Source organism: Zosterops lateralis (genome assembly GCF_965231275.1).
Source record: "Zosterops lateralis genome assembly, chromosome: 18".
NCBI lineage: Eukaryota > Metazoa > Chordata > Aves > Passeriformes > Zosteropidae > Zosterops > Zosterops lateralis.
The window spans coordinates 1,743,624-1,758,239 of record NC_139778.1 but is presented as its reverse complement, the minus strand read 5'-3'; the positions used below and the strand labels follow the sequence as shown (position 1 = coordinate 1,758,239).

General features: G+C 51.4%; 3 protein-coding genes across 3 annotated transcripts; 2 read left to right on the top strand and 1 right to left on the bottom strand.

The window, feature by feature from the left end:
- The first annotated feature begins 478 nt into the window (after positions 1–478).
- On the top strand, positions 479–6,647 carry LOC310916952 (uncharacterized protein). The gene is made up of 5 exons (XM_083874863.1): positions 479–583; positions 1,019–1,140; positions 2,972–3,070; positions 3,514–3,678; positions 5,072–6,647. Exons 1-5 carry the CDS (start codon positions 496–498, stop codon positions 5,216–5,218), a joined length of 621 nt encoding a protein of 206 aa, XP_083730989.1. The 5' UTR covers positions 479–495; the 3' UTR covers positions 5,219–6,647.
- A 122-nt stretch (positions 6,648–6,769) lies between these two features.
- MRPL27 (mitochondrial ribosomal protein L27) lies at positions 6,770–9,252 on the bottom strand. The gene is made up of 4 exons (XM_083874864.1): positions 9,201–9,252; positions 8,363–8,485; positions 7,603–7,670; positions 6,770–7,197 (listed from the first exon to the last, which is right to left on the bottom strand). Exons 1-4 carry the CDS (start codon positions 9,220–9,222, stop codon positions 6,991–6,993), a joined length of 420 nt encoding a protein of 139 aa, XP_083730990.1. The 5' UTR covers positions 9,223–9,252; the 3' UTR covers positions 6,770–6,990.
- Positions 9,253–9,416: 164 nt separating this feature from the next.
- Positions 9,417–14,092, top strand: EME1 (essential meiotic structure-specific endonuclease 1; the record flags this gene model as incomplete). Its single annotated transcript, XM_083874790.1, has 8 exons — positions 9,417–10,086; positions 10,170–10,297; positions 10,475–10,567; positions 10,986–11,107; positions 11,301–11,436; positions 11,947–12,062; positions 13,080–13,269; positions 13,594–14,092. The coding sequence occupies 8 exons, from the start codon at positions 9,417–9,419 to the stop codon at positions 13,768–13,770; spliced, it is 1,632 nt and encodes a 543-aa protein (XP_083730916.1). The 3' UTR covers positions 13,771–14,092.
- Positions 14,093–14,616: the final 524 nt, after the last annotated feature.

Here is a 14,616-nt window from a genome sequence, read left to right as displayed (position 1 = left end):
GGCAGGGTCACCTTCCTCAGGAGGTGACACAAAATCAATCTCGGGGTTTTCAAAGCCTGTGGCTGGAGAGTGAGAGCGGGAGCGCCCCGGAGCCACGGGCTGAGCCCGGTTACACCCGGCTGTGTGCCCTGAAGGTACCCGGATACTTAGCCTTGACATGGCACTTAATTAAGGTGTTAATCAGCTAATGAACGGGCACTCCTGCTGCCTGCGAGGCCAGGAGCCTCCCGCGGCACGGGGCAGCGCTGGGGCTGTTCCCTGCCCGCTGATGCCGGCAATGCTCGGCCGGGACCGCGGGACTCTGGTAACCTCCCCCGAGGCGTGTGCGGAGGGGGAGCCCCGGGAGCCCCGCGGCTGAGCCGGGCTGGCCCCGAGGCGTGTGCGGAGGAGGAGCCCCGGGAGCCCCGCGGCTGAGCCCGCCCCGGCCCCGGCCCCGGCCCCGCCCCGGCCCGCCCCTCCCGGGCTGTGGGTGCGGGCGGCAGAGGAGGGGTCGCCATGGCGCAGCTCGCGGACGCCTTGGGCCACACGGCGACCACCAGCGCCGGCATGGACAACAATGTCCTGGCCATCGTCATCGCCGCCAGTGAGTGCCGGGAGCGGAGCGGGGGCGGGCTCGTCCCCGGCCGGTGCCTCCCGGGCTGTGCCCGTAAGGCGATACCGGGAGTGGGCGGGCGGGGGGTCGCTGCAGCCGCCGGTCCTGATCCGGGGGTCTCGCTGGGTGGAGGGAGCGGCGGGAGGGGCTGGCGGTGCCGGGGGACTCCGCGGGGTCCCGGGAGACCCAACACTGGCGAAGCGGCGGAGAGCCGAGAGCCCCGGGAGAGGGACGGTGGGTCGGTCCTGTCCTGCCGCCCGATCCGGGATGGGGCGAGCCCCTCCTGCCTCTGCAGGCTGTTCCCGGTCTCGTAGGGAGGGAGGGATGTTGGGCACAAAGGGGCTTCACCGCTCTTGCGACGGGCGGCAGGAGGAGGCCCCCGGGCCCGTCCAACCGCCGGTTCTCTCCTCTCCCGTCTCTTGGCAGCCGTGTCCACCTCCGTCTTCATCGTGGCCATCCTCATCCTGCTGCTGCTCTTGTACCACCGGGACCCCATGTGCTGCCAGTTCCTCTGCTCCTGCCGCCTGTTCCAGACCCCCAGCCAGTATGTGAGTGTCCTCCGGGTCCCCCTCTGTCTGTCCCCGAGCTCCCGTTCCCTTGTGCTGTGTCTGTGCTCCTGCAGCCCGGCTGGGATTGCTGATGAACATGAGCCCTCCAAGCAGAGCTGGGCTCTGCCACCTCCTTGCTCCCACTCTATCCAGGAAATTAATCCATCCACCCACCCAGTCCTGCCTAGCTGTGCCATTGTGCTCGTATCTTCAAGGCCCGACACTAAAAGGCTTCCCGGCGCTCCGCACGGCTCGGGAGGGAGGGAGGGAGGTTCTCCTCCCCCTGCACAGTCATCTGTGGGCTTGGGTTGTGCTTTATAGGAAGGGGCTCAGCAGGGAAGGGAGCTGGAAGCCGAGGGCAAAGGCAGACAAAGCCACCCGCATCCCTGACAACTGGCTCTCTTGTGCACAGCTCCTGGGGAAGGAGCACTGGGACACAAAGCCCTTTCACTCGCATCTGTAATTTCCTGGGGCTGGCTTTCAACTAGGGAAGCTGATGGAAAAAGAGCAGCGTGTGTAGCCAGCGTTGCTTTTGTGGCAGTGACTGCCTGGGGAAAGCTCAGCTTTCAGAGCTGCAAGGATGGCTCTTGAGGGGAGGGCTGCAGGTACCGCTTTGCAGTCCCTGGGAGAAGAGTGGACATTCAGCCTCACTAGGAAAGGGTGGAGAGACTACTGCTATGAAAGGCAAATCTAATAGTCCAGCACAGGCTGGGAAATCCTCAGCAGAAATCACAGTGGAAACAGGCTGCACTGATGGTGTCCTTGTCTAATTGTCTCCACTCCTTTCCATCTCTTCCCTCCTGTTGTCTGCCCATGGAACATGTAGGGAGCAGGCCCTGCTGCTCCCTTGCCCTGTGGAGATGCTCCCTGAGCTCTGAGGTGGAAACTTCAAGCAGGCATCTTGCCTTTAGCCAAAGGCAGCGTGGAAAGATGGATGCAAAGAATTACATATGGAAAGGGAACATATATAGAATGTATTTCATTCAGAGAAAGAGAAGCAGTTGTAGTGTGTGAGGCAGCTTTTGGGCAGGAATAGTTGCACTGGTTTTGCTCATCAGTTATTGAACCAACATCTGGGTGCTGTTTTCCTGCAGCTTCTGTAGTTGTGCTGTAGGGCCAAGACAAACAGTTCCTTGATTGTTAAGAGCAGAAGTAAATCCTCATAGTCCTCCCTGCACATCCCTGGTTGCCCTGGGAGTCTCTGAGCTGGTTTCTGCTGGCAGAGATGGAGTTTTTTGAGAGCAAGGTACAACCATGGCTCAAATCCTGGCTCTGGCTCGAGGGGCTGTTCTCTGTGAACAGAACTTCTGCTCACTGTTGCTCAACACCTTGATAGGGAATCCAGAGCAAGACAGCTTGGGAACAGCACAGCTATTGCCCTGCAGATCTGCTTGCTGCATTATCCTGAAATGACAACCTCAGTAGATAAGAGTTTACAAATTCTGTAACCCTGAGCATGTGATGGAGCTCTTATCTACACCAGCGGAATAGCTGGGTTGTTTTTTGTTGTCCCCCAAAAAGAGTTGGTTCTGCTGATTTTCCATGAAACCCTGCCCTGGGGCCCAGACTGTGCTCTGGCTGTGCTCTGCTCCAGCTGGCTCCAGCCCTTGGAGCAGACCCTGCACTGCCAGGGGGAGTGACCTGGAACTGTTGGTGTCACTGAACAGGCAGGGGCTTCTGCCAGCAGCGAGAGCTGCAGGACCCACATGGGCAGAGGGAGCAGTTCTTCCTCTGCCAGGGTGCTGCTGTCCCATGAGAGCTGGTTGAGCTCTGCTCTCTGCTGGGAAGGATGTGAGGGATTTTGGCTTTGCTCATGTCCTCCTCATTCCAGGACCGCCCCCCGGCCTACTTCCGCAGCAGCCAGCAGCTGGTGGGACCCCAGCACGGAGCCTCACGGCTGGAGAGCGCTGCTGAGAACCCTGGCATGCAGGTGATGGCACGGCCCCTGCTGGGAGCTGGGCGGGAAGGTGCTCATGAGCTTGGAAAGAGACTCGTTATGGCGTTTGCCTGGGGCAAAAGGTGCTGGGCAGCTCTTCTGGTGCTGTCTCACAACTTTGGGAAGTGCTGCCAGCATGTCAAAAACCCTGGGTAGGTGGTGTGTGGAGGGAAGGAATATTGCAGAGGACACCAGAGTGCCCTGAGGTGTTTGGGCATGAAGTGCCAGTGTATATCCTGGGGGCTTGGGATGCTGCACCGAAGGTCATGGCACAATTGTCTCCTGGGAGGGCGGATATTCTCCCCAGGTGTTCAAAGCAGCCTATAGCTGCCTACAACTCTGAACCCCGAATTAACTCAAGGTTACATCAGGACATGAAACTCTAGTGATGAAAGCCACCATAACACTGACCCTTTTCTGGGGATGGGCATTTGTAGGGAGACGAGCTGTTCTGTGTGGGACCCCCCAGCACGTACCAGCTGCCGTCCTGGGAGCAGCCCCGCCTGCCCAGCTACGAGAGCGTGCGGAAGAAAGATCGGCAGCGGGAAATCCATCAGATGATTGCTGACAGGTTTGGGCTGTGGGCAGAGCCATCCCAGGAGGTGAGCTCCCCTCCCTGCACTGGGGGGTTGGCAGAAGCCCGTGGCAGTCACCACTGTGGGCCATATCTATGTCTTGCTTCAGCAGTTGATGGTAGCTGAGGACTCTGTGCTCTGTGATTGCCTTCCCCTGATAGCTTTTACCTCTGGGAAAGCACAAAGTATATTGGGAGGCTCCTTTGGTGTACATCAGTGCTGGTTAATGATCCATCTCCCCTCCCCCGGTGCATTTGCAGAAATGCCTGTACCAGGAGGCCGGGCAGAGCCCCAGGGAGAAAGGGCAGCCTCTTCGGATCACCTGCTCCATACAAGTCTAGGCCGAAAGTGTTATTTTTGGATCTCTAAGGCTTTCATGGGCTCTTGTTTCCTTCTCCCTGCAGCACACTCCTGGGGAGACCCCTTGTTATTACCTTGAAGAGTTTATGGCTTATTTATGAGCAGAGCCTTGCTTGTTACAATATTTAAGATTTGCCCTCCCACAATAGAACAGGAAAAAGTGAGCGCATCCTGCCAATCAGGTCCTGTGGCAGCATCCTGAGACACTCCTGTTCAGAGACCTAATTGTCTAAAGAAGAACAAAAACATTTGAAACCCGGAATAAAGCATTATAAGTTCACTGATTTACCTGGATTTTGACCTCTTAAAGCTGTACCATAAAGCCTGGCATAGTCAGCCCTTGCCACTCAGTGTTTGGAGCTGTATCTAATGACACCTGCCTGAAAAGTACCAGCCTGATATAATGGAAGGTGTCCCTGCCCATTCAGGGGTTGGAACTGGACGATGTTTAAGGTCCCTTGCAACCCAAACCATTCTGTGATTCTAGGAAAGTTGGGCAGCAAGAGCATAGGAGAGTAAAGCTGCAAAGACAAGTAGTTGAATAACAGCACTGGAAGCTCTCCCACACATCCTCATGCCACCTCCTGTCCACTGTGGGGAGAAAGCTAGCCCAGCTCTGACAAAATAAATGTGACAAAGCCTGGAGGTTCCTCTCTCTGTGCAGTGAGACTTACTGAAACCTGGGTACACCTGTTTGTAGGTACTTGTGTAAATCCCATTAATTTTTCTTTAGTCAAGGGAAAACAAATGACAGCCCTCTCTCAACAAAAGTCAAGTTTGTTCTGGCCTTCTGCCAAGTCCTTGAAGGGGAACAGGGAAGAGCAGGAACCTGGCACAGAGTGTGAGGGGAGAATGTGTCTCTCAGCAGATTTGTGCTGTGTTCCAGACCGATGCTCTCATCCCCAGGTGTTCCCAGCCTGGCTGTGCTGGAGGACTGCGGGGGTTTAATTTCAGGCTGGTGGCGGTTGTGAGTCTTTTCATCCGCTCTGTAAGAGGAGGTGGGATAATCTCCTGGTTATTTCTGATCCGCTGTAATGCTCTTCCTCTCTTCTCTCAATAGATGCCACCTCCTTATGAGCACGCTCTGAGGCATCCTCCAGCTTTCTCAGGAACAGGAATAAGCTCAGAGACCTTGGACAGACATGGTGTTCCAGACCCTTTCCATGCCCCCCTCAGCTACCAAACACTGCGAAACACTGCGGTGTAAGGCCTTGGCCTCAGTGTACTGCTGCTTCCTGTGCTGTCAGAAGTGCCTGGGATACTATTCTCCTCCACAGAGAATGGCCAAACCTTCACCCAGATCCACAATCAGTTGAGACACAGCCAAGCCCAGCCCAGCCATCAGTGACATCCCTCTTGCGGCACAAGGACAGTCACAGAGCCATTGCTGGGCACCACGCTGAGCAGAGGAATCAGGGACATCTCCTCACTCTTCTCTGGCAAACACCAAAGGTCCAGCTGCTGGAGTTGCACAGGGCAAAGCCAAGGGGAAGGTCTGCTAAGCCAGAGCTCCTCAGGAGCAGCATTTCATACCTCTGCGAGGCAGCACTTCTGGCTGTGCAAAGGATCAGACCTCAGGCACTGGTGGTGTTGTGCTGCTTCACCTGTTTCTTAAGGTATCAAGTGTTTTACTGTATCTGGATTGTGTGCAGGTGAAATCCTCACCTGTGAATGGCAGAGGGATGTGCTCTGGAGCATCTCTGCGTGCTCTGGCACCAACAGCCTCTGTGACTGACAGCAGTGCTGTACAGACCCCACACACGGATCTGGAGGGGATCCATGGGTTACACCCAAATATGGACCACCAAAATGAACCATGAGACTGGATTTGCAGGATGGGAAAGGACAGATGCATGGACTGAACAGCTGGAGGTCTACATGAAGACTGTGAAGCACAGGTGGACACATGTGGCTGACCCAGTGCACCTGGTCTTCTGCAGAGCAGAAAAATTGTCTAAATAACGTCAACACCGGTGTCCTTACACTACTGATTTTGATAACCTGTTTTCTACTGCAGAGTCAATGTTTCACATTGTTTACAAACCTGTAGATAAAATGAGATCAGTTACTTTGGGCACAACACATTGGAGCTCCTTTATTTTGAGCAATACAAGCTCAAAAATGTCTCATAATGACTCAAAGATAAAAGGATGAGTATCCTGGATAATGCTTTATCATACACCTCCAGCAGCTGAGCTTCAAATACCAGTCCAGATTTGGGCATCCTGCCAGGCCCCCTGAACTTAGTAATGAGTTAGTTAGGCTTGTGAACTTGCCTCACATGGCTAGTGAATGTAACAACTCAGATATCTAAGTTAATCATTGAGGTGAGTGAGGTAGAGGGAAAAATCCAGCTTCCTGGTACACAGCATGAGCTGCACGTGGAAAAGGATGTGTTCTGCAGTATTGTGAATTAAGGTACAAATAGAACAGTAATGACTAAAAATGAGTAAAAATAGAGGGAATTATTAGCAGGACAAGTACTGACACAGGAGTGAGTGTAGAGGGAATCCATCCAGTGGCACAACAGACCAGGCTGTTGCCTGCATATTCCTACCTGTATCTCTGAAATAGAAGACTGGGCCAAGGGATAAATCCATTCCACTGGCATTAGTCAGGGAAATGTTGGGTCACTGCAAAACATCTAAATTCTTTTTGCCAGTTTTCACAACTCAAATTGCCTGAGAGCTCCAGACAATCATGGTGGGACAATGAATTTTACATGACACTAAAAAATTTTACTAAATGACCATGGTAACACATTCCACGAGCAGCCAGGACCTCCAGCTGCCCCACAGCATTTATTAAACACTCTTAAAAATGCCAGCAGGTGATTTCAGTGCCGGAACACAGATCACAAGCACCTCAGGAGCAAAACCAAGTTCTAAAATGGTTTCTTCAGAGCCACTCTTGTCTTCAGATGCCAGTACAGCTGTAGTGGTTTGTCCTTTCCATCTGTGCCCACATGACACAGCAGGTTCACAGCATGGTGACGAGTCTGAAGCTTCCAACCTCTGTGGTAGGGACAACACTGATAAAAGTCTTATAAAGGACTGCTCCTTTGGGCAGCTGGCAGATGACATCCCTGCTCTCGCTGCTGCGGGGTGGGGGCACGTAGACCTCTTTGGTGTATCTCACAATCCCGTCCTCCAGGGCATACAGGGTCTTGTTACGGCCCATCCCCACCTGGCAGAGGATGAGGAGCGTTAGAAAGGAGAGGCTGGAGATCCACAAATAAAGCAGATCTGATCATGGGTCTGCCTTGTCTGATATCCTGGCTTCAACAGCATCTGTTGCTTTGGGGTTTTTTTTAAATAAAATATCCCAACTTGCTTCTAGCGAGCAGTTTGCAGTGGTGCTCAGTATGAGACACAAGACACCCATTCCACCCTGAAACACAAGTGCCCAGTCAGGTCCCAGAAATATTCTGGGATATCTGTTACCTGCAGACCTTCCTTGAGTGAGTCCCCTGAGCACAGGTGAGGCTCTGAGGGATGAGCATTAAGAATGAGACTGACAGGAGGCAGTGAATGTGGCACTGTGCAGGGGACTGCTGTTCTCTGGGGGGCAAAGAGAGAGAAAAGGCCTTACGTGAGCGCCGGGATGCCAGCGGATCAACTTCTGCGTGGCCAGAATGTTCCCTGCATGGACAAAGGCACCTGCAACAGAGTGACACAGTCAGACTGCACAGAAACAGCCCTGCCACAACACAAGTGATTCCAGGATTTACAAATCCCAGCTTTTTGTAAGACATTTTCTAAGGAAAAATGACTTCAAATGCTAAAAGCATCTGAACAAAAATGCTGTCAGCAGGAAATAAAAGGGCAATGGATAGATCATAGCAAAAAGTCAAATCTCTGAAAAGATTGCTTCTAGGCCACAAGGCATTTTCTGGCTGCTGAAGGCATTTGTTTTATTACATTTACATTGATATATTTCCATCAGCAAAGCTAATAATTATTAAGCACTCTGGCTGCTGCTAAGCCTCTTAATTCTCTCCTTTGTAAACACTGGAAATGCTGTTTTTCCACCCAGCGTGGGAGGAAAGTGCAGTGCAGTTATGAGGTGTCCCACAGTGTCCCCTCCTCCTGGGCTCTCTGGAGAGGCAAAATTAGAACCAAAGTATGTTTTCTGTAGACAATTTTGGCTGGCAGCTGTGGTGGGGGGAGCTGATTCAGCCTGCCCTCCCACCAACGACCCTGGATCACTAGGTTTCACTGATCCTCCCCTTCTCTTTCTCCTGGAAAAATGCCCTGCACACCTTGTCCTGAAAGACTCAGCAACTGACACTTACCAGGGGAGAGAAGCTGTGAAAAACCCAGTGAAATGCAAACAAGATACTCAGACCTACCTTCGACTTTTTTGAACCCATAGCGTTTCCCAGGGCTGCGGCCACCGAGGTTTTTCGAGCTGCCCCCGCTTTTCTTAGAAGCCCATCTGACAGCAGCCAGGCTTGTATGGTGAGGGGTTAGAACTAGGTTAGGAGAAAGAACATCATCATTATCTTAAAAATCTCTTCAGGACCACCTTTCACACATTTAGGAGCCAAACCTGATTTTTCTGAATCCCTCTGTTTAGCCTGTTAAGCAGCAGGTTAGTGCAGAACAGTGGTTATCTTGTTTCCTTAACTGAGCAAAACCACTAGTTTAATTCAATTAAATCATCACGGATACTCAGTGAGCTGGGAATACATCCCATCACTGGAAGTGTTCAAGCCCGGGTTGGATGGGGCTTGGAGCAGCCTGGGGAATTGGAACAAGATGATCTTTAAGGTTCCTTCCAAACCAAACCTGTCCATAATTCTATGAAATACCGCTGAGGAAAACAAAACCCCATTACTTTCAGGAGATGACCCATTTAGTAAATTAAAGCGTCTGAGACTTGACGATTTACAGGAAATTAGACAAAGACGAGCTATAGTTACAGTTTCACATACACAAACCCGCCCATCCCCACATCCCCATCACCACAGCTCCGCCTCAGCTCCAGGCACAGGCGAAACCCTCAGCCTTGAGCTACTGGCGGTGACATCCCATCGGGGCGCGACATCCCGCGGGGTGACCTCCCTGGGCGACCTCCTCCCGAGCTCATCCTTCCCGCTCCACGGCCAGAAGTTGAATGAGCGGGAAGCTCATCCCTCCCGCTCCCCACCCTCGGAGGACAGTGAGCTGACCCGGGCCCTCACTCACACAGCCGCCCCAGCGCCGCCATCTTTACGGCACTACTTCCGCTTCCCGCTGGGAGGGCCCACAAGCACGCGCGCTCGCTGGACTGCGATTGGTCCGAGCTCGTGCCGTCGCGAGCGTTCGGACCAATCGCCGCCCACAGCACGCGCCTTCGGGCCAACCAGCGGGCGGCGCGGGCTTTCCCCTCAGGCGGGCGCGGGTGCCGCTGAGGGGACGGGGATGGCGGAGAGCGAGTCTGAGAGCAGCGAGGAGGAGAACCTGCCCTCCCTGGCCTACCTGCTGCAGCCGGCCCCATGCTCCGGCCAGCCCAGCCGCCCGCGGCCGCCGGCTCCTGAGCCTGAAGCGGCAGAGGTTGTCAAGATGGTGAGCAGCGGGAGCGAAGAGATGGATGAGGAAGCGATGGACGTCGTCCCTTTGCATGAGAGGGTCGAGATGAGTGTGGGAGCGGAGCCTGAGCCTTTCAGCCTGGACGCTGGCGATACGAGAGAGGCGTATGGGCTTTGTGGTAGTGGTGACCTGATGGCTCCTGGGAGCGAAGAGCTGCGGGAAGTGCTGGCGCCGTCTGGAGAAGGGGTTTGTGACAGTGAGAATGATACACGCAGTGCTGAGAGATCCTCCTTGTGCTCCTTGCCAGTCGACTCAGACAGGCCTGGTAGCCCCCCGGTAAGCAAAGAAAGGCCAGAAACATCTCTCCCTCTCAAGAAGCGACAATATAGTCAGAAGGAACGGGAGGCAATCTGCCAGAATGCGTGGCAGAGAAGGAAGGAGCAAGAAGCAAAGAGGAGGGAGCAGGAGGAGGAGAAAGAGAGGAAGAGAGCAGTTGCCAAGATGCTGAAAGCTCAGCGGCCAGGAGAGTGCCAGAAATACATAACAGTGGTGCTAGATCCAGGTAGTTGTCCTCACAGCCTGCACCTGCCTTGTATTGACTGTTGTCTCCTCTCTCTGGAGGCCTGACCCGTGCATCGATTTCAGTCATCTTACAGGTAGAAGGTGGTGAGCAGATCCTTAGTGCTTTGCAGACTGCCAATTATTCCTGTGTGTTTGAGAACCACGCTGTTCCCTGCAGCATCACCTGGAGGAGAAAGCGAGTGTCATCACAGGTATGCCAGCAAAATTTTGATAATCTTGCCCTTTTCTTCATGTGTTATTTGCAGTCGTTAGTAATTATATTTAGCAACCCAAGTAAACACCCTCTAATCTCCCTGCTCAGAGCTCTGAGTGGGAGTCTGAGTGAATTCTAAACAGACTGTGGCCTGTTTGTTTTCATATCTGAACAGATGGGAGGAGGAGATGAATGGACAGAAGAACCAAATGTCCTGGTTCTGCTTGGCTTGGAGGAGTTTTTGTCCATGGCTCACAGCTACAAGCAAGTGAGAACACTTATGACTTTTGTGCTCCTGAACATGCCTTGATGCAAAACCAGTGTTTTGTCATCTCTCTTGGTGGCAGGAAGGTTTTGGTGTGGGAGGAATGCAGGGTTTCACTAAAACTGAAATCTGGGTTTAGGAGCCATTAATGGATTGTATAATGTAAAGTTCTGACAAGCTTTCTTCTCTAGTTAGAATTTTTCTCACATTCCCGAAGAGTTACATTGTTATATCAAGTGGGTTTACTTTTTTCTTTCTTTCCACTCTGACTTTCCATGGGATCAAGTATTGCCTGCTTGCCCTGAAGAACAAGGGTGAACAGACTCATCTGCAGACCTGCTACCAGGGCCATAATTTGCTGTGCTTCTCTGTACACCTCAAAATGGTTTAACTCCTTGTTTTTTCCCACTCATCTTTGTAGAATGCTGACGGCTGTGCAGAAAGGCAGAAGGAGACCCTGCAGAGCTATGTAGCTCATATGATGGAGAAAATGCCTGGGAGAATTCTGGCTCTGGCAGTAGTTGGAGTAGAAAATTATTTCAGGTCAGACTTCTTCCCTCCAGATGTTTCTGTGTTTTCTCTGGACTTGAAAAATGCCATAGGTTATATGTTAATTCCTTCTGGCAAAGACTGGAGTGTAAGAGGTATTGCCAGAACTGTTCCATCACTGTTTTTAGAGAAACAGAAGCAAAGGTCCATCCAGACTGTCACCCCAGTCTTACTTTACTCTTTTTAGGTCTCTCCAAGTCCAGCCAAAACAAAGGCTGCGACAGACAGCAGCGAGTGGGAATCAGGAGAAACGGGGAGAAAGGAGAAAAAAGGAGGTTAAGGATTCTGGCCTTAAGGACTTATCCAGAATGGATGTGAAAGAAGTGAGTGCTTTTAAAACAGACATGCAGCCATCATCTGTTGTCTCCCAGTATCTGAACATTGACCCAGTCACACAATTTTGTGAATGGGAGTATGCAGCTTTCATTATTCATTATTCCGTCAGTCTGTGGACAGAGCTCTTTGGGTTCAGCTCCCAGTGCTCAGTCATGGACCTGCTCCCACACAGGCTGATGTGTCTCATCACTGACTGATGTCAGTCTCAGCACCTCCTGCCCTTCATGAGGGCAAAGCCCACTGGTGGTGGCCTGTTTGTAACAAGAGCCACAGAGGAGCTGAGGCAGCTCAGAGGACACTGAGGTGATATTAACTGTCAGGAGACAGACTGCCTCTAAATACTTCAGTGTCTTAAGTTAACTGTTCCCAAAATGGAAAGAGAGTGATGGTTCTTGTCCTACTGCAGGACGTTTGTGACTCTTTTCTGCTTCAGACAGAAATAGAATTTGATGCAACAAGACTGATTGTGCCATTTGTTGTTCCCAATGGTGATACAGGCCCTGGTGGATCTGCAGCTGAGCACACAAGTCCAAATCAGCATTTTTGAGAGTAGTGAGGAGCTTGGGGAATATGCCACTATGTTCACAAAAGCTGTGGCTGAGGCACCGTACAAGTGAGTAAGCAGAGGAGGTTGGTCCTGCCTTTGGAGAGGCTGCACTTTAAGCTACTGGGAAGGAATAGCAGGTACAACACGGGGTATAATGGCTTTTAAAGGTGTGGGTGACAGAGCAGCTGCTACTGCAGCTCCTTCAACACAGAACTTGTTCTTGAAATGGATGTCCTGCCCACAGAGGGGTCAGGACAGACCCTGGTTTCATAGTCACAGGCTAGTTTGGGTTGGAAGGGACCTTAAAGATCATCTAATCCAACCCCCTGCCATGGGCAGGGACACCTTCCACTAGACCATATTGCTTAGTGCTCCATCCAGCCTGGCACTGAACACTTCCAGGGACAGGGTCTCTGCAACTTCTTGGGGCAATTTCTTCCAGTGTCTCACCACCTTCAGGTTTCACACTGGAGCCTTGACATCAAGTACAGCTCTTGTTCTGAGTCAGATTTTTGGAGTGGGAAGGGAATGTGAGTAGGGTTGGCTCTTAAGAGTGCCAGCTTTTCTTCTCCAATGTGTAACCAAGAGACATGCCTGAGAATGAACTACTTGGCTCTGTCCATTGATAAGGGAAGACAGCAGCTTGTTGCATAGTGATAGCTAAGAAAGCCATCTTGTGCAGTCTCACACAATCCTGGCATTCCTATCACAGCAGCTGCTGGATTTTCATGTCAGCCATGACAAGAGATGAGATGTCATTAAAAATGACATCTGAAAGTGTTTTATTATGGTTGACAGCCAGAAGGTGAATTCCTGTTTACCACTTTGTCTGCAAGTTGGCTTGTGTCAGGATTGCTGCTGAATACAGGATTGTTTCTTTTTCAGTAGCAATCTGGGTCTTAAATTGGTAATGTGCATAAAGAAGACAGGGTCAAATTGTTCATGTTTCCTTTGATGCCAGTCATGTCTCTGACAGCTCAAGTGAGGGATGGTGTTCTGGCTCTTTGACAACAGATGGCAGGGACAGGATTTTCTTCACAGCCTCATTGTCTCCTTTGCTTCCTCATTCCTTGTTCTCCCCAGGCGAGAGCGAGATAACACAGGGCTCTCTTTCTACTTGGAAAAGAGCTGCTGTGGAGGGGTGAAGGTGGATCCTTCTGGAAAGGGGCTCTTGAAAGTTTGGAAGAGGCAGATACAGCAGTTTAACCGTGTCAGCCCTGAGATGGCTGAGGCTATCGTGTCTGCCTACCCTTCTCCTCAGCTTCTGATCCAGGTGAGGATGGCTCAGGGATACCCAGCACTGTGTGCAGGCACCCAGCTCATACAGAGGGTGGAAGAAGTAATTTAATCAGTATTAAATAGACACAGTGATTCTGTTTGAGTGGTTCAGTAAGTTAGCAAAGGAACTGATTCCTTGGGATCCACTGAGGGAGCAGCACTGGCTCCACTCTCCAAGCTCAAGATGAGACTTGGGCAGAGATCAAGTGAAAAATGAGTTGACGTTGTGGAAGGGTGGAGCAGGTGCATAGCTTTGATTGTTTTTTTACGCAATGGATGCAGGTGGGTGATCCCACTGTTCCCCTTGTGTTGCTTCCAGGCCTACGAGCGCTGCTCCTCGGAGCAGGAGCGGGAGAACATGCTGGCCAACATCGCCGTGCACCGCGGGGAGGGCGTGACGGCCACCGCCCGCCGCATCGGCCCCGAGCTGTCCCGCCGCATCTACCTGCAGATGACCTCCCACGATCCCGACCTCTGTCTGGATTTTACTGGCTAGCACAGGGGAAAAAGGGGTTTGCTGTTTGTCCAGTTAAGTGTTCAGTTTTGGATTTCACTGGGTAGCTCCGGGGAATAAGGGTTTTACCGTTTGTCAAGTTTTCAGTTTTCTTCTGTGAAGAAGTGCTTAGATAACACTCACTGATCCTTGAAGCACATTTAGACTTTATTGTAGCAGGAAAAAGGTTGGATAAAGTAGCTGAATAGCAGTTTACACAAGAGAGATGGTGAACATCTTCCATAAGCGCACAAGTTGCACACAGCTTATAGTACTGATGTTGTTTTATTTGTCCTTCTATAAAATAAATAATTTTGAAGAATAACCTTTGCTCCTTAACATGGTGTCTTGAACAGGTATGTCCCCTGTTGAAAGGAGTACCTCCTGTTGCTCTCGTGAACTGCAAGGACTTACCTTCTCCCTTCTTTGAGACAAATACTGATGATAGTGCAACATATAGCGAGGTGAAAGAACTTACCTCAGGAAACAGCCTCTCATTGTTCTGCTGTAGCAGATGGGAAGGAGTAAGACTAATTTTCAGATACAAGTTTAGAGTGCTCTGATTCAGTCTCCAGATGGCTTAATTTAGAGAGGGTCTTGAAATCTGATTATATGTGCTGGAATTATGAGGTCTAAACAGTTGGCAGAAAAATCTTCCTTTTAATTAGATTGGGGACCACGGCCTGTCTGTGCAGCCGTCAGCACCTGGATGCACACAAGTACAGTTGAGGGTTTTTGTAACAGCACTGCTGAGATGAATGCTCAGAGAATTAAACTGCCACTTCCAATGTGTGGAAGTTAACTCTTTAGAACCCTGCTGCCTCCAGTGGAAAAATCCCTACCTAAAAA

Excerpts from the sequence above, each read along its gene's own strand:
- LOC310916952 (XM_083874863.1), top strand. The coding sequence starts at position 496 with ATGGCGCAGCTCGCGGACGCCTTGGGCCACACGGCGACCACCAGCGCC. Across the intron at positions 1,141-2,971 it reads TCCAGACCCCCAGCCAGTAT|GACCGCCCCCCGGCCTACTT; the intron begins GTGAGTGTCCTC and ends TCCTCATTCCAG. Across the intron at positions 3,071-3,513 it reads CTGAGAACCCTGGCATGCAG|GGAGACGAGCTGTTCTGTGT; the intron begins GTGATGGCACGG and ends GGGCATTTGTAG.
- MRPL27 (XM_083874864.1), bottom strand. The coding sequence starts at position 9,222 with ATGGCGGCGCTGGGGCGGCTGT. Across the intron at positions 8,486-9,200 it reads GGCGGCGCTGGGGCGGCTGT|TTCTAACCCCTCACCATACA; the intron begins GTGAGTGAGGGC and ends CTCCTAACCTAG. Across the intron at positions 7,198-7,602 it reads GCTGGCATCCCGGCGCTCAC|GTGGGGATGGGCCGTAACAA; the intron begins GTAAGGCCTTTT and ends ATCCTCTGCCAG.